Consider the following 18,853-nt stretch of genomic DNA (forward strand, 5'->3'; position numbering starts at 1 on the left):
CAGGAGGAAAAGCTTGGGTATATTGGTAGTTAATAAGCAAGTATCCTAAATCAGCTGAACTGAAGGGAGATTGAGAGGAGGGCTAGACTGATTCTGTGGAAAGGTATGTCCCGAATGGCCATGTTTAAGACATACATGTACATGCATGTACACACACACACACACACACACACACACCTACCTCCAATCAGTTGTTATATTACATGGTAACGATTCTGACAAAAGATAGTTAAGAGATTTAACCATTCAGTAAATAAATGATGTCTTTAGAAAAACAGTATATTTGGCATAGGTTTTGAAACTTGCTTATAAATTAGTGAATTTTATAATGTTTTACAATTAGCATGAGTGATTTCTAGAATTTGTTTCATAATCTCCTGTATTTTTTTCAATTCATAAAACTGAAAAAACAAATTCAAAAGATGTTTGAATAGTTTAGCTTTAATTTTTAAAGTAAAATTTTTTAAGAGATGGGGAGAGTAAGGAGGAGAGTGAGAGAGAATCTCAAGCAGGCTCCAGCCCAACAGAGCCCAACATGGGGCTCAGTCTCACAACCCTGAGATCATGACCTGAACTGAAATCAAGAGTCAGATGCTTAACCAACTGAGCCACTCATGAACCCCAAAATAAATTTCTAACTTAAAAAATTCACTCATTAATATGTAAGCTTCAGGTTCACTGCTGATCCCCAGGGCCTTAACTACAGAGTAAATTCTCAAAAAAATATTTGTTTAATGACTTGATAAGGAGGAAGAAACAGAAGAAGAGAAAAACTGATTTGAAAGAAGTCTGAACTACAAAAAAAAAATTAAAAATGAAAGAAGTCATGTTTAAACTTGAGGATATATGCCAGTTCTTCTACCACAAAACATTACATCTGGATGTGATAAACCCTAATATGCTAAAGTTCATCCCAAAATATGCACAAATAGGAGACTCTTTTCCTGCAATAGCCAAAAGTGTCTTAAAGCAGATACAGCTGTAACCTTTCTACCCAGGGCCTCTAATGCCAGGAGGGCTTTTTAGTTGAAAAGTCAAGTTGGACCATATGCTAGTCTAAAGAAGGGCTGCTTCTGGTAAGAGAGCATCCATAGTCTCAGAACAGAAAATAATTATCAGAGAAGAGCCCTTCGGTTTTCCTAAATGGCAATTCCTAGTTCATGACTAGATTATAAATGGTAGGGAATGGTTCTAAAGCTAAAACAACGGTCTGTTTAGATTGGGTATACTGATGCAGTCTTTCAAGTTAAAGGTATATTTGCAAAGATCAATATCACTTTTCTTGCTGGAACAGATATTGGAAACTTTTGAGTAAGACACTTCTTCCCAAGGAGCTATGATATTTAGAAATTCAATAGTTGAGAGAGATTTTCCCACATTTCTTTTAAACCTTAATTATATTATCTTTCATCTCTAAGAGAGAATTATATTTGTTGTCTAATTATAGGTCACTTGAAGGAGACATATTTGCTGTAAGAATGCACAGAGGATGAAAATACATTTTAGACCTAAAAACCCTATAAAATTGTTTGTTTCTTCCTAACAAAATAATTGGCAGTTTTCTATTCCTTAAAGGAAAGTTGTAAAATACTACACTTTAAAGATGAAAGTGTTAAAAATAATAAGCTTAGGAGCACACTCTCTTTGTTTCTCGGGCAGAATTATAAGTTAACCGAAGTCTTTCTTCCATTTATTTCACTTCTTTATGTACTCATGAAAACACCTTAAAAACATGTTTCTCTATGCATGAGTCAAGTATTTATTTATATTTTTTTCTTTAAATTCAAGTCAGTTAATATTTAGCCTGGTTTCAGGAGTAGAATTCAGTGATTCATCACTTACATGTAACACCCAGTGCTCATCTCAATAAATGCCCTCCTTAATGCCCATCACAAATCTAATCCATCCGCCCACCACCTCCCCTCCACTGACCCTCAGTTTGTTCTCTGTAGTTAGGAGTCTCTTATGATTTGCCTCCCTTTCTGTTTTTACCTCATTTTATTTTTCCTCCCTTCCCCTCTATTCATGTTTTATTTCTTAAATTTCCACATATGAATTAAATCATATATTTGTCGTTCTCTGATTAACTTATTTCACTTAGCTTAATACACTCTAGTTTCATCCACGTTGTTGCAAATGGTAAGATTTTATTCTTTCTGAAATGACTGAGTAGTATTTCATTGTACATATATACCTCATCTTCTTTATCATTCATCAGTAAATGGACAATTGGGCTCTTTCGTAATTTAGCTGTTATTGATAGTACAGGCATCCCTTTGAATTTGCATTTTTGTATCCTTTGGAAAAATACCTAGTAGTACAATTTCTGGGTTATTGGGTAGCTTTATTTGTAACTGTTTTTCAATAAGGCAGGAAAGAATATCCAAAGGAATAAAGTCTCTTCGACAACTGGTATTGGGAAAAAGGGACAGTGACATGCAGAAAAATGAAACTGGACCACTTTCTTACACCATACACAAAAATAAATTCAAAATGGTTAAAAGACCTAAATGTAAGACAGGAAACACTCAAAATCCTAGAGGAGAACACAGGAAGCAACTTCTTTGACCTCAGCCATGGCAACTTATTAGACATGTCTCCCAAGGCAAGGGAAACAAAATGAACTGTTGGGACCTCATCAAGGTAAAAAGCTTTGGCATAGAGATGGAAACAATCAACAAAACTAAAAGGCAACTGACGGAATGGGAGAAGATATTTGCAAATGGCATATCAGATAAAGGGTTAGTATCCAAAATCTATAAAGAACTTATCAAACTCAATACCCAAAAAACCAAATAATCCAACCTAGAAATGGGCAGGAGATATGAATACATAGTTTTCCAAAGAAGACATCCAGGTGGCTAATAGACACATGAAAAGATGTTCAATATCACTCATCATCAGAGAAATACAAACCAAAACCACGATGAAATACCACCTCACTCACACCTATCAGAATGGCTAAATTCAACAACACAAGAAACAATAGATGTTGTTGGCAAGGATGTGAAGAAAGGAGAACCCTTTTGGACTGTTGATGGGAATGCAAACTGGTGTTGCCACTCTGGGAAACAGTATGGAAGTTCCTCAAAAAGTTTTAAAAAAACAGAGCCAAGGCATTATTTAAATAATATCTTCTCAATCAGGCTTATCTGACTACTCTATTTAATCTGAAACCTACCATTTATCCCTCCCCACAGGCAGCCTTCATCTCCTTAACCCTGCTCTGCTTTTTCCTTTTTCCACATATTACATCATTTTCTCAATATGAGGTCCACTGCCTTATCTCTCCATTAAAACATAAGTTCCATGAGGGCAGAGATCTTTAACTGTGTAGTTCACGTACATATCTCAAATAACAATAATGGTAAGTGGCACATATTGGGTGAATAATAAACATCTGTTGAATTAAATCCTTGTTGGAATAAGGTAGAATAAATGAATAGTTCTTTATGCAGTCCAATCTGCTGTCAACGTAAATAACTGCTTAGTTACCATCCCTGGAGGCAGCCACAGACACTGACTAGATCACTTCCAAGTGATACAGCAAATCATCCTTGTGAGTTAACTTGATTTGGGCAAAGAGACAAAGCCATTTGGAGCAAAGACTTGAAAATAGGGTTAAGAAAAGTCGAGAAAAAATTTTTCACTTAAAAATGTTATGTGACCAATTCAAAAGCATCTGGAGGAATAAATACATCTATGTGTTTATTATATATCACTAATAAGCTGGAAGGAGAGGGAAGATGACTGCCTAATACATCAAATAATAAAAATTGATAAATATGAGCTAATACACATTTTCTATCATTTTTAAAAAGAAATGTAAAAAAAGGAGAAATATAGACAAAATTATGTTTGAAGTATTTATTTTTTTATTTTTATGTTTGGAGTATTTAGATAAAAGACTTTTTCTTTTATTTTTCTTTTTTTTTTTAATTTATATTTATTTATGATAGTCACATACAGAGAGAAAGAGATAGAGGCAGAGACATAGGCAGAGGGAGAAGCAGGCTCCATGCACCAGGAGCCCGACGTGGGATTCGATCCCGGGTCTCCAGGATCGCGCCCTGGGCCAAAGGCAGGCGCTAAACTGCTGCACCACCCAGGGATCCCAAGACTTTTTCTAAATGTTTAAAACTGTAACAGAAAGGGAGTATGGAACATAGTAAATCAAAATAAATTCAAATCTCAACCCTATGTTAAAATATTTCAATTTACCTCAGTAGTTCAGTTTAGGATTAAGAAAAGTGATTTCTAATGCATGTGTTCCATGATATCTATACGCACCATATTTTACAAGTAAGGCTCTTCTGTTTCACCTGTATTTTGCAGAAATATTTTTCCAGGAAATCAATAATGCTCTTATTTTCCCAAACAATGAGTAACATTTTAAGGATTTTTTTCTTTATATATTTCATATGCCCTCCTTCTCACTCTCATAAATACACACACACACACACACACACACACACACTATGTATCTTCATATTTACAGTGAGATAATATTGAAAGAAACATCTATGGGGGGGGATAAAACTGAAACCTAAGCTAAACTTAGGAAGAATTTGAATTTAACTGTCCAGGAAATTCTTTAAGCAACTGTTTTCCTAGTCAGCACAGGTGTTTTGTCTGCCAGCAATATTAAAAGCAAGGATAATTTCCAGTGAGTATCCAAATGGTGATTTTTCATAAGAACATATGTGTAGGAAAGAAAATGTTTTCTTTGATATAGAACATGGAGATGCAAGTAAATGTCAGATGCCTGGATAGAGATAACTCCAAAATATAAGTCCTAGCTTTAGCCTGGTTCCTAGATAGTCAGTTCCTTTTTTATTTACTTTGATACTCATTCAGTTACAAATACATTTATACACAAAGCAGATACTCAATAAATGTTTAAGCAAAGATATCTATTCTGAAACTTTCATCAAATTACTTGGCTCCAAAATTCTAATTTATTTCCATATATAAATGATACTGTGTAATGAAAATATCATATTAAATATTTGTTTAGTGCTAAAATGTTTCAGGAACTGTTTTAGGTCTTGGGAGAGCAAGTGAGGAAAAATCAGATATGCTCCCTACCCTCATGGATTCTAGTGGGAGAAAGACATCCACCAAATACACAAATAAAAAACTCAAACTGTGGCATGTGGTATAAGGGGAGCTACAAGGAGTCTAAATGTGGGATATCCTGGAAGGCTCTCCTGGGAAGGTGACTTCGAACTGAAATCTAAAAGTTGAATAGAAATTGATTAAGCTAAAAAGACAGGAGAGTGTGTGAGAGATTAAGGGGAAATTATTCCAGCAAATGTCCATGAAGCATCTTACGAAAAGTCAAAAACTATATAAATGTTTATGCAATGGTGAGTGCTTATCAGTTGAGTAATAAAGACCGAAAATTACAATATACTATTAAAAAACAGGTAACATACAAGATTTCCTCTTAAAAATACAAAAGAGCAGCTAACTCTTTCCACTTACATATGAATATAAATGTGAAGTCTGTATCAATTTCTCCTTCTTAGGTAAGATGTGTAGCTAGAATCATGGACAGTATATGTAACATCCCTCTTAAATGTATACATTTCAAGTAAACTTAAATTACTGTAGTTCGTATTTCTCTTCCTTGTATACAGTAGACTCTTCAAGTCAATGATTGCTGAGTTAAATAAAATTTTCCATGGAGGAATTTAATTATTATATAGCAAATAATCATAATAATAATGATAAAGATGACAAGAGTAACTATCATTCCTTATACCAGCTTTTTTAAAGATTTTATTTATTTATTTATTTTATTTATTTTATTTATTTCTGAAAGACACAGAGAGAAAGAGAGGCAGAGACACAGGCAGTGGAAGAAGCAGGCTCCATGCAGGGAGCCCGACGTAGGACTCGATCCCGGGTCTCCAGGATCACACCCTTGGCCAAAGGCGGCGCTAAACCTCTGGGCCACTGGGGTTTCCCTTGCTTATTATTTTTAAGCAACTATCAGGTAAGGAGTTATAATTTTACTTATGAGAGAAATGAGGCCTAAAAAGTTAAGTACTTTCAAGGTTACACTGCCAGAAGTCCATAGAGGTGATTTGTACACCCAATTTCATATGATTCCAGAACTCCTGCTTACTTTACTCATAGTTATGCTCAACTCTTGACAAAGAATCACTTCAAGAATCACTTGTGCGAGACGCTTAGGTGGCTCAGTGGTTGAGCATCTGCCCTTGGCAGGACCCCGGGATTGAGTCCTTCATTGGGAACCCCCCCCAATAAGGAGCCTGCTTCTCCCTCTGCCTATGTCTCTGCCTCTCTGTGTGTGTCTGTTATGATTAAATAAATAAAAATCTTTTTTAAAAAATCACCTGTGCTTTAGAGAAACTTGGGTGTCATTTTCAGACATGAAAGGTTTGCATAAGGTTTTCTTTTCCCTCTCCTTTCCTTCCTACTTTCCTTCCTCCCTTTCTTCTCAAAATAGGATTTTGTTTCTTTCTTTCTTTATTTATAGTCTTTAATCAGTGGAATGCCTATCAAGCTTTGAAATATAAAACTTTAAAATATTTTACTCTCTCATACTTGATCACTAAGAAGACATCAACTGCATAAATTTTAAGCCCTTGTATTATCTAAATATCCACAAAATTTGAGTAAAGTTTAAAACCATGAAGTAAGGCATAGTGTATTTCACTGATTCTAAAATCTCATCAATTATAAGAGACACAAAAGCTTCCAATTGAACAAGACACAATGCTAAGAAGTCATTGTTAATAAGAGATATTCCTGCTTTAGAAATGTTAAAATGTGAGGAAAATGTGGGCCTTAGAATTGATGAAAATGAGAGCAAGAGGCGCTAAAATATTTCCTCTCCAATGTGTGGCTGCTCATAAATGCCCAGTGTTCTACATCCAATAAGACTGATCTTGGCTCCTATGTTATGGATGTCACACACTCAATCATCACCAGGCATGGAAAGTCATAAAACTCACAGTCGCTGAAAATTAAATCAAGGCAGAATATTTTTTTTTATTCTTATTTCTCCTGAAGGTATTCTCCATTTAGTAAAAAAATAAAGATTTACATGAATAATTTAGTGATTGAGAAAATAAGCTTGGTGCATTTATCTTCTACACTATAACTTAAAATAGAATTCTAATAACCTTTGCCCTGACAAATGTGACTCTCCCCATACGTCTGCTGTAAGACCATTCTATAAAAGGGACAACATTCTGTTCTTCAGCTGCCAAACTTTTCATAGCACTAAATAAAGTGACCAAAATCATTAAGGGATAAGATTCAGTTTCTAAAGTAACTTTATACATTAAAGTATTTTAAATGTTATAATTCTATCCTATTTGAATACATATATTTTATTTTTTCCAAGTTTTTATGTTAATACCTTTTAAAATATTGCATTAAAGCAGACAACTTCAGATTATAATGCACATAAAAAATAGATTCAGGCTCTTGAAGCTTTTACTTCAGAATAATTTAAGTTATAAATATTCTTAAAGTTTTTTAAAGGACATAATATCATGTCATAATCCATTTCATTCAGGGCATGTTTTTCACTAAAGCTGGCTAAATTTGGGCTATATGTAAAAAATCCATAGTGTCACAATCTTCATGTGCTTTTTTAAGTGAGAAATACACTCCAGGTTTCTTTTATTAAAAATACAATATAGATGAAACCACTTTGGATTGGGTCATGTAATGTGTTTACAAGAATTTCTAATAACATACAGAATTTGTGATACATTCATGGTAATCTACACTGAATGCACAATAAGAGTGGAAATGTAGGGTAGACACTAGCAGTCTTCTAGATCTATGGGACATCAGAGTCAGACTTCTTCCTCTTGGAATAAAGGCCCAAAGTCAAAATATAAGGCACAGCAGAGACCTAAAGTCATTTCCTGACTCCCAATCCAGTGTTCCACTATTTGTTTACTATCTATTGTACTTTGGAGAAGATAGTCTATTTTTATTGGCTCCTGAAATTATGATCAAACTTTCTTCCTACTTGTTTCACTGTTCTGCTCTTTATGATGAAATATAAGCTCTCATTAATAGATGATTGAATACACTGATGTGTATATTTTTACTATGTGCTAGAATACATCTACAATCTCTCAAATAATTTTTTTCTTTACCCATAGAGTTTGTTAGAGAAGAGAATTTGAATATAAGGGAAGTCTGTAGTCATTCAAAGGTACAAAATAAAATAGGATAGCCAAAGTAAGATAAAAATTTTACTTCCATCAAGTAACATGTTTATCAACAAGGTCCTTAATAATTAAGACTTACTGTGCTGAGGGCACCTGGGTGGCTCAGTTGGTTAAGTGTCTGCATTAGGCTTAGGTCATGATCCCAGGGTCCCTCTCTCTCTGCCCACCCCACCCCTTAGCTCCCTGCTCCCTACTCATGCTTACTCACTCTCAAATAAAATTCTTAAAAAAAAAAAAAAAAAAGACTTGCTGAGCTAAACATATTAATTTAGGAGGCCCAAAATATCTAGAAATCAACCACTATTCTGTAGCTTGGTTTAACTTGGGTCTTTTAAATATCTATCCAACCCCGAGAGTGCATTTATTCAACGAGTACCTTTACTGTATGCCCAGGCCACTGTTGGATTTTGGATGGTCTTTGTCTTCAAGGAGTACTAAGCAGTAGCTTAAAATCACAAGACTTCGTTAAGACAGACATTTCAAGATACCTCACAAGCGTACAGAAGCAAGAAGTCCACTGCTAAAACTACTGTCAGCAAGAAAAAGCTATTTTATGTGTTTAATTAAATAAAACCTCAACAAGATCATTTATAGCTAGATGTAGTGTAAGAACTTGGAATTTGAAATCTCAAGCATTGCTCTCAGCTCTACAACTTTAATAGCCTCAGAACCTGCATAGCTTCTACATCTATAAAACTCAGGTAACACCTACTTCACAAGCTGCTATCTTCCAAGTGAGAGTTTTTTTCCTCTGATGCATTAAACCTCAGTGTAAACTCTGCCAAAAACTGTCAGTCCACACCAACAAGACTGGCTGAAAAGTCAAACACATGACCAAGAAATCCCTCCTGCAGATGATGTATATATTAAGTCCAACCCTGATGTAATGTACTGGTGTTAGGTTTAATCTCTGACAGTCTTCCTTTTTTCTTAACCCCATTTGTCAGTTCTTTGAAATCCACTCCTTTTTCTTTCCAATGGCTTCTTCATATCCACTGAATATATCAGGATATGAACAAGCATTAGGAAAAAAATAATTTTCCTAATGCTTAATAATTGTGTTTAATAATAGGACAAGCTTCTCTATTAAGTCATAATTATGGTAAAACTTCCCTGAACCTAAACTTCATAAAACAAAGTTTTCCTCATCACAGCTTTTTCCATACTGCACAAAAATTAGCTGGGTACCTGCAAGTTTTCTATAAGTCCTAGACAACAGTAACTGGTCTTGTTTTTCCCTCATATCCCTAAAGTTCACCTCAGTTCCTATCACAGAGTAATTAGGGAATTATAAATCAAGCGAAATTTAAAGGCTTGGATAAGTTTATCTGTACTACATTAATTCAATAAGAAATTACTTTCACAATTATATCCAATCTATAATCTAAAAAAATATAAACAGGTATTTCTGAATCTAATCAAAGACACAGTAAAAGCTTCTGCCATCTGCTTTATAGGTGAAATTATTTAATGTCATGTATAAGTAGATGTACACACTTGTCCAAAATGTAAAGATTTCCTATTTTGAAGAAAATGCAAAATCAAGTATAATCTTCAATTTTTTTTGCAGTGGAAATCTATACTATGTCTATCTTTATTCTTAAAATACAGCATCAAAAATAAAATCACAAATTACTAAACAAAAGAACTTCCAAAATAACCAATTACTTTTTCCTGAATAAATACCTCATAGTTTACTACATTGAATGTGGCAATGGGTTTCACTTGAAACACATACAAAACATTAAAATTTATAGTAAGGAACATGAAATCTTAAATGATGATGACATATATATGCCCTTGTAAATAGCATACATCTCCAAAGCAAGTGCTCACAGGGAACATTCTCTAATCATAACTGCTTGGATTAGGTTTATTTTTATAGGCCGTTGCTAACACAATAGCATGCTTTAAAAGGTTCTGTCAAATAGAACCAACTTAAAAAAAAACCCAACTGTATTAAATCCTTTTTTTAATCCTTTTGATAGATGCCAAATCAAGATATCTTTAGGGATATCTTTTTAAATTGCAGCAATGATGGCAATTTTAGTCAGATAAGGAATAAAATCTTAAAATTTTACTATACCTAAAAATAAGCAAGTCATTTATTATAGAAGAAAATGAATTCAAATGCTATTCATATGGAGATTAACAGTATTTATATAATCCATTTACCTTTCAGAAAGATACTTTAAAATTTATTTCCTTGATTTTAGGTTATAAATATAAATCAGCATGTCCTTCATTTTCTATTAACTATAATTGTATATTTAGTTTTTGATTTCAGGCTCAAGCAAATATACAATAGTACCATTTATGGACATATGGAACAGTGGACTGGCTTAGGGTATAGAGGTCAGAAATTCACTGTTAAACATATTAAGTTTAAGGTTTCTGTGAGGTACCCAAGGAGAGGTTTCAGGAAGGCATTTGAGTATGTGAATATGTAGGAATGATTGAATGAGAACGTAACAGCACAGTAATTTGGAGTTAAGGACCTATGTGTCAGACAGCCTGGGTTGGAATCCTAGCTCTGTTACTTAGTGGCCATTGGCCTTAATAAGTTACCTAAGTCTCTGACTCAGCTTCCTTTTATCTATAGGGGATGGTGATGTGAAGGTTAAATAAATGACTTTCAACCTAAGTAAACAGCTTGATGTGAAAGATTAAATAAGTGACCATCCATTTTTTAAAAACTCCCTTAATGTGCTCATTAAGTGCTCTGACCACTATTAGTCTCATCAGTGACAGCAGCAGCTGTAACAGATAATATTTAGTCTTTGTAAGGAAAGGGAGCCTAAAGAGAGAAGATCCCAAGTCCATGCTTTGGTGAACCCCAATATTATAAATCAGGAAAAAAACATAGGGAACTACATGTTCCCTGCCTAGGAGGTTAAAAAAAAAATACCCCAGGAAGGTGTCATGGGAGCCACAAGAGTCTGTTGGGAGACCCCAATCCTACCTCATCCAGCCCATCAGCATAGTGTAGCAGTGATGGTTCACCACTCCTAGTGGCTCACTTCATCTAGGCCCAGTTAATCCCCAAAGAAGAAGACAATATTTTTGAGAGCACAACTTTTAGGAACTTGTTGTTTATTTCAACAAATAAAAGTAAATGTATTTCTTTAAATAGAGAATGTCTTCATTCAATCCAGGAGACCATGCTATGTAAGAGACAGCAATCCTTCCTAAATAGACTATATTCATTAAATACCATACAATTACATTTGTCAATTACACACCTCTCTCTCTCTCTCTATATATATATATATATATACACACACACACATAAACGTATACGTATACATATACATATACATATATATATACGTAAATAAAAGTACCAGGATGCCTGGGTGGCTTAGAGGTTGAGCATCTGCCTTTGGCTCAGGGTGTGATTCTGGGATCCTGGAGTGAGTCCCACATTGGGCTCCCTATGGGAAGCCTACTTCTCCCTCTACTTATGTCTCTGCCTCTCTCTCTCTCTCTCATAAATAAATAAATAAACAAACAAACAAACAAATCTTTTTTTAAAAAAATACTGTCAAAATACATTTACCTGGTCAGTGTACAGAGTCTCTCGCAACATGAAAAGAATAAAGCATGCTATTATTTCAAGTAGAATTTCTCCCTAAGTCAGATTCCAAAAATAAGCCACCACTCTAACCTCATCTATTTATTACTTTGGGAAGCACAAGGACTACAATGTAGCATAAGCTTTCACCAAAGGAAAACTTCACCCTGGTAGGGAGTTAGTATTTGGTGAGATCAAACAACTTTGTTAAACAGAAAGCATACACATTTAGTCTGTGTATGAAATGTATATATGCATAGCAGGGGCAGGGTAGGCTTAGACTAACATTTGAAAGCTTTTCTCAACTAAATACTAAGTTTTATTTTCAGGAACAGGTTAGTGAATAATTTTACTGTTAATACTAAATGGTGATAACAAGAAGGTTACAGATTCTGATTTTGGGTATGAGTAACTGTTGGAAGTTTTGTTCTGTTCCATGGGTGCTTGGCCCAGGGCAGCTATCTCATGGGGAGAAGCAGGGAGGAGACGTTTTTACTAGTCTGCAGTTGAAAACTGTACAGATTCATTGCTGTGAAGAAGATGCACTCAAGCTAACACTCTCCCTAGGGGCAGAAATCCCATGTATCCCCATATTGATACACAGTAAAGTTGCTACCCAGCTTTCTTTCAAGGAAGAAGTGTAACCTTTTTTTTTTTTTTTTTTTTTTTTTTTTTAATGATAGTCACACAGAGAGAGAGAGAGAGAGAGGCAGAGACACAGGCAGAGGGAGAAGCAGGCTCCTTGCACCGGGAGCCCGATGTGGGATTCGATCCCGGGTCTCCAGGATCACGCCCTGGGCCAAAGGCAGGCGCTAAACCGCTGCGCCACCCAGGGATCCCGAAGTGTAACCTTCTGATTATGAAAATAATAGATTACTGTAAAATGATTCAGATAGCATAGGAATGAGTTAGCGCACATTTGCAGCAATCCCACCCCCCTCAGATGTGTCAAAAGTTTGGTATAACATTCTTTTGGACACTCTCAATGTTATTGTATTTCCCTCAATTTTAGGGTTCGTATCTTAAATTTTCACATCCCTGGGATCTTATGCATCTTAAAATTGATATACAGTTACAACAGTGGTTGTTTTACTAATATATAATGCCACACAGCTGTTGCAAAGAATAAGGCAGCTCTGTAGGTAGTGACACAGTAGGAGTGCCAGACAATTTAGTTGAAAAAAGAAAGCTGTAGAAGTGTATGTATGCTATACTATTATTTATATCTTTATTTTTTTAAAGATGTATATTTATATGCTGATACATAAATTTTTCATTTCTAGAAGGAATCATAAAGAATAGGTAAAGACTGCCTCTAAGGAAGAAAGCAGAAGGGTAGGAAGGGATCATTTTCATTGTATACCTCTTTCATCTAAGTTTATACTTTACTTAAATTAATTGAGTCATTAAAAAGCAAAGCAATACTACATATTACTATATGGATTCATGAGCATGAGGTCAAAATATAGTCGCGTACAGACAGGATACATACCAAATTCATTACAGAGTCTGCCCCTAAAAGGGAGGGAGGGAAGGAGAGGAATGGCCTGATAAAGGAAAAATCATATTTAACTATGAAGTTTTAGTTCTCATAAAATTATTTTCAGCAAATATGATAATATGTTAACATCTGTTGGGACACCTGGGTGGCTCAGTGGTTGAGCGTCTGCTTTCAGCTCGGGATGTGATCCCAGAGTCCTGGGATCAAGTTCCACATTGGGCTCCCTAGAAGCCTGCTTCTCCTCTGCCTGTGTCTCTGCCTCTTTCTGTGCCTCTCATGAATAAATAAAAGCCTTTTAAAAATTATGTATATGAATGTGATATTTATTCACTGTACTTCTTTTAATTTTTGTTCAAAGTACAAAAATTGAAATAAAAATACATGGATACTACCATAGAGTCATCAGAACTTCTAAAATTAAAAAGACAACACCACCAAACACAGGATAATGAGGAACTGGCACGCTAATACAATGTTAGAACAACTGTAAAATGGTACAACCACTTAGGAAAATGGTCTGGCAGTTTCTTATAAAACTATATAAATATGTACCTCATGAACCAGCAAACTACTCACAGTTATTAATCCAAGAGAAATGAATATATGTTCACAGAAAGACTTGTACAAGAATATTTATAGGAGCTTTATTCACAATAGCCAAAAACTGGAAAGAGCCCAGATGTCCATCAGTAAACGACTAGATAAACTAGTACATCCATACAATAAAATACCATTTAGTAATAAAAAAAGGAGCAAACTACTAATACATGCAATAGCATGTTTATGGTGCTCTAAAACATATGCTGATGGGGATCCCTGGATGGCTCAGCAGTTAAGCATCTGCCTTTGGCCCAGGGCAGTCCTGGAGTCCTGGGATCAAGTCCCACATCAGGCTCCCTGCATGGAGCTTGCATCTCTTTCTGCCTATGTCTCTGCCTCTCTCTGTGTCTCTCATGAATAAATAAAATCTTTTTTTAAAAATAAATAAATAATAAAACATATGCTGATGATAGAAACCTTACACAGAAGAGTGAATATTCTAGAAGTCTATTTATATGAGGACCTAGAATAAGCAAAATAAATCTATGGTGGAAAAAAATCAGAACAATGGTTGTCAGGGAAAGAAGGTTGTTGGAAGGGGGGGAAGTATTTAGGGGGAAGTGTACTAATTAATCTCTGCAATTTACTTTGAAATGCATTAAGAAAAAGGTGGATTGATGGATAAATGAATCAATAGATGATAAAAACAAGTATAGTTAAATATTAATGGTAGGATCTAGGTGTTCACCATAAAATTCTTTCAAATTATCGATATGCTTGAAGTTTTCATAATCAAATGTTAAAAATTAGCTAAAAATTACTTCTATTATTTAAAACACATTATATTTAACATATACTGGCCTACCTTATTCTTATTAATAAAGAGGATTTTATGGACATACTAAATTTCTGGGACCATTATATAAGAGATCATACTTAAGTAAATACTGAATGTACATCTTGACTTACAAACATGAGACCATATTGCATATAAGACTGGCTTCCAGGAACGGCCTCCTCTATGCCCTAGTCTAACCCAGTTCATTTTACTCCCACAGAGAGGCACCATTCTGCCACACTATAAGGAGAATGAGTGGACATCTCAAAGAGTATGCAAACCACTGGCCAAGTGCACACAGTCTCTTTCCTATGCAGACCCTTTGTCCCCTATCCCCATGCCATCCTACCACCCATATTAGCTGGCCTGGCCAGCCCACAGATGGAGACAAATCTGTTCTCTAGTACAAACGCCCTGCCATTTGTTCTAGTGCTGTTAGGTGTTCACTGGATCAGCCAACCTAGAGGGATCATTACAGCCAAGCTGAAGTTTAAGTTGGGAAGACAGTCTGGGCAGCAAAAGGCATCAGGGTTCAGTATAGCTTACTGGGTTACTGCAATGGGATTATGAGCAAAGCTCCAGCCAGAATTAAAGCTTTTCCTCACCTATTTGACTAACTCTACTATAGTACCTTGTGTCTCTGTGTGTATGTGGGTATCCACCATTCAGGGCATGAAAAGAAGGAATGGCAGCATTGTTGGAGGGAATGTCTCAGTCACAACACCCATTAACATCATCCTAACATCAGAAATCTTAAATAAACACCACTTCTCATCTTTTTTTTCCCAATGAATCATATACTGGGTACATCTTTCCAAGTCAAAACATACACTTTCTAGTCATACTGACTTTAAGTAAGAGTTTATGAGCACCTTGGCCCCATGACTATTAAAGCATCTATACAGTAAGACCATGAACCTTAGGCTCTGTTAGCTTCCTTCACCAGAACACCTAGATGTTGGGGCCCCCGATCCAGGTAATAGGTCACATGAGAAGTTTTAGTATTTGTCACTATGTGACATTCCATATTTCCAGAATATGCACATTGTTACAACAGACCCAAAAGTGACCCTGTCCTTCAGTGTTTGTTATACAGGTTGTCAGAAAACAGAGCTTTGTCAGATTTTGGTCTTCCTAGTGAATTAAAGGATTAGAGGTTTTTGCATTATATAAATATTCTCCAGATGTCTGTTTATAATATAGAATAATATATAAGAAAATGATGATGAAGGAAGAATTTTGGAATTGGTAAATTATTGAATTGCTATTTTTTAAAAGATTTTAAGTAATCTCTACACCCAGTATGTGGCTTGAACTCACAACCCCAAGATCAAGTCACATGTTCCACCAACTGAGTCAGCCAGGCACCCCTTTAAATTGCTCTTTTTATCATTCTTACCTCATTTGAAGGAATTGTGGCAAAGGGTTTGATGATAGCAGCTAATGGAATCTGAGCTTGCTTGGCCATATCTGAAGTGCACGGGAAACAGTATGTTGTACAACGAATGTATCGAGGACTAGCATTGCCTGAAATGTTCAAAGGAACACACTTAAAATTTGCTGAGAAAAAAATATCTGCCCTGTAATATTTAAATATTTATAATTCTAGATAACACATTGCCTTATTTGTATAACTTTCTTCATGATTTCTAAAAAGACTAGTATTATGCAATTCTATAATCTATGTTTATATTTATTGAATGTCTACTAAATGTTAGGCATTGTCCTAACCGCTTCCTTGTAGAGCTTATGTTCTTACAGAAGATACAGACAATAACTATCAAACCCAAAGAATGGGTAAATCTCATAGGTCATTAGAAGATGATAAATGCTATGAAAAAAACTGTATCTTGTTAGGGGGTATCTTAATGGGAGACAGACTGCAACTTTAAACAGTTATAGAGTAGGCCTTTTTGAAAAGGTAACATTTGAGCAGACTCCCAGGAAGGAAGGCATATTCACCTAGGCAGGTGCCTGGGGTCAGGGCACATCTGGCCTGGTAGAGGAGTAACAGGAGGTTGTGTGGCTGGAATGGAGCATACACTGGGCACAGCAGCTGGTGAGGAGTTCAGAGAAGTAACAAAGGTTGTGCAGTAACCAGAGGAGAAATGGTGATGGCAGGGACCAGCCTGATTGCAATAGAGTTAATGACATACGACCATATTCTGTACATATTTTGGAAATACACTGATTGTTGATGGGAGCGAGTATGAAGTGTGAAGATGGGAGGTGGGAAAGAAAGAGATCAAGAATGACTCCAAAGTTTTTGGCCTGAGGAACCAGAAGCATGAAGTTGCCACCAACTGATAAGAAAAAAACTGCAGGAAGGGAAGGGATGTGTTAATGGGTATGTGGGCAGAGATCAGGAATCTGGCTTTGGAGATGTCCACTTTGGGAACTCTAGCAAGCAATCTAACAGTAAAGCTAAGTAAACAACTCGATATGTGAGTCTGGTACTGATGAAGATACACATTTGGGAGTTTTCTATAAAGAACAAACCAAGGGGATCCCTGGGTGGCTCAGCAGTTTAGCACCTGCCTTCAGCCCAGGGCGCAATCCTGGAATCCGGGATCGAGTCCCACATCAGGCTCCTGCATGGAGCCTGCTTCTCCCTCTGCCTGTGTCTCTGCCTCTCTCTCTCTATGTCTATCATGAATAAATAAATAAAATCTTAAAAAAAAAAAAGAACAAACCAAAACCATGAAACTACTTTAAAACCTCTAAGGGAATAATTGCGGCTAGAGGATGACCAAGAACTAAGTCCTCAGTCCTCTAACATAAAGATGTCAGAGGAAAAGGAGAAATCAATTAAAAGACTGAAAAGGATAAAAACAAGGAGCATCTGGTGTCCCAGAGGTGAAGAAAGTACATTAAGGAAAAGCATGATCATCTGTGCCAGGCAGTAATGCTAGATCAGTAAGACCATTGGATTTACTTGCCATTTGCAATGACAAGGATGGAGCTAGAGAATATTATGCTAAGCATAATAAGTCAATCAGTCAGAAAAACACAAATGCCATATGATTTAAGTCAAGTGTGAAATTTAACAAAACAAATGAGCAAAGGGGAAAAAAGAGAGGCAAACCGAGAAACAGACTTTTAACTACAAAGAACAAACTAATGGTTACCAGAAGGGAGATGGGTGAGAGGGTGGGTTAAATAGGTGACGGGGATTAAGGAGGGCATGTGCTATAAAGAATACTTGGTGTTGTATGGAAATGCTGAATCCACTTACACGAGGTACCTAGAATAGGCAAATTCACAGAAACAGAAAGCAGAATAGAGGATACAGGAACTGCAGGGAGAGGAGGAATAGGGAGTTATTGTTTAATGGCTACAGAGTTTCAGTGCAGGAGGATAAAAAAGTTCAGGAAACAAAAACTAACGATTTCATCAGCCTGTGTTTTAACTTGCCATGAACAATGGAATAATTACATATTCCTGGAAAGAGCAAACCTGCACAAGAACAGATATATTAAACTGGCAGCACATATTGGATAGCTAGTAGAAACAGAGCTCAGCCTTTCATTATCCGAATTCAAAATTGGAAAAACAGGGCAGCCTGGGTGGCTCAGCGGTTTGGCACCACCTTCAGCCCAGGGCATGATCCTGGAGACCCGGAATCGAGTCCCACGTCAGGCTCCCTGCATGGAGCCTGCTTCTCCCTCTGCCTGTGTCTCTGCCTCTCGCTCTCTCTGTGTCTCTCATGAATAAATAAATAAAATCTTAAAAAAAAAATTGGAAAAACAGAACCTACATCTTAAAGGACCTGCTGAAAAAAAAATATCATTGGGGCTAGAACCAGGTGTGTGGATTTCTCATGTTCAATCCCCTACTGCTCTACTCATGCTACCTTGGCCAGGTTTCTAATGTAGTAAATAAATTAAATCAAAGTAGGACATGTACTAATTTAAGCCTATAAATTAAAATAATTTTCTTAAACTAGTATATTGAACTATATTTCATCAGACACTCTCTAGACTTCTACAAGCAAAAAAGAGAATTCAGTTGGTTTTTTGTTTTTTTTTTTATTTATTTATGATAGTCACACAGAGAGAGGGAGAGAGAGGCAAAGACACAGGCAGAGGGAGAAGCAGGCTCCATGCAGGGAGCCTGACACGGGATTCGATCCCGGGTCTCCAGGATCGCGCCCCGGGCCAAAGGCAGGCGCTAAA

The 18,853-nt window shown here is 36.0% G+C and overlaps 1 protein-coding gene across 4 annotated transcripts in view; it reads right to left on the reverse strand.

The window, feature by feature from the left end:
• Positions 1 to 18,853, reverse strand: part of SEC24D (SEC24 homolog D, COPII coat complex component) — a 105,627-nt gene that overhangs the window by 53,411 nt on the left and 33,363 nt on the right. For all 4 annotated transcript variants that reach the window (XM_025466005.2, XM_035709744.2, XM_025466003.3 and 1 more), the window contains exon 8: positions 16,078 to 16,205. In XM_025466005.2, the coding sequence (XP_025321790.1) occupies positions 16,078 to 16,205 (128 nt within the window). The remainder of the gene's footprint in view (positions 1 to 16,077; positions 16,206 to 18,853) is intronic.

Source organism: Canis lupus, chromosome 32, assembly GCF_003254725.2.
Source record: "Canis lupus dingo isolate Sandy chromosome 32, ASM325472v2, whole genome shotgun sequence".
NCBI lineage: Eukaryota > Metazoa > Chordata > Mammalia > Carnivora > Canidae > Canis > Canis lupus.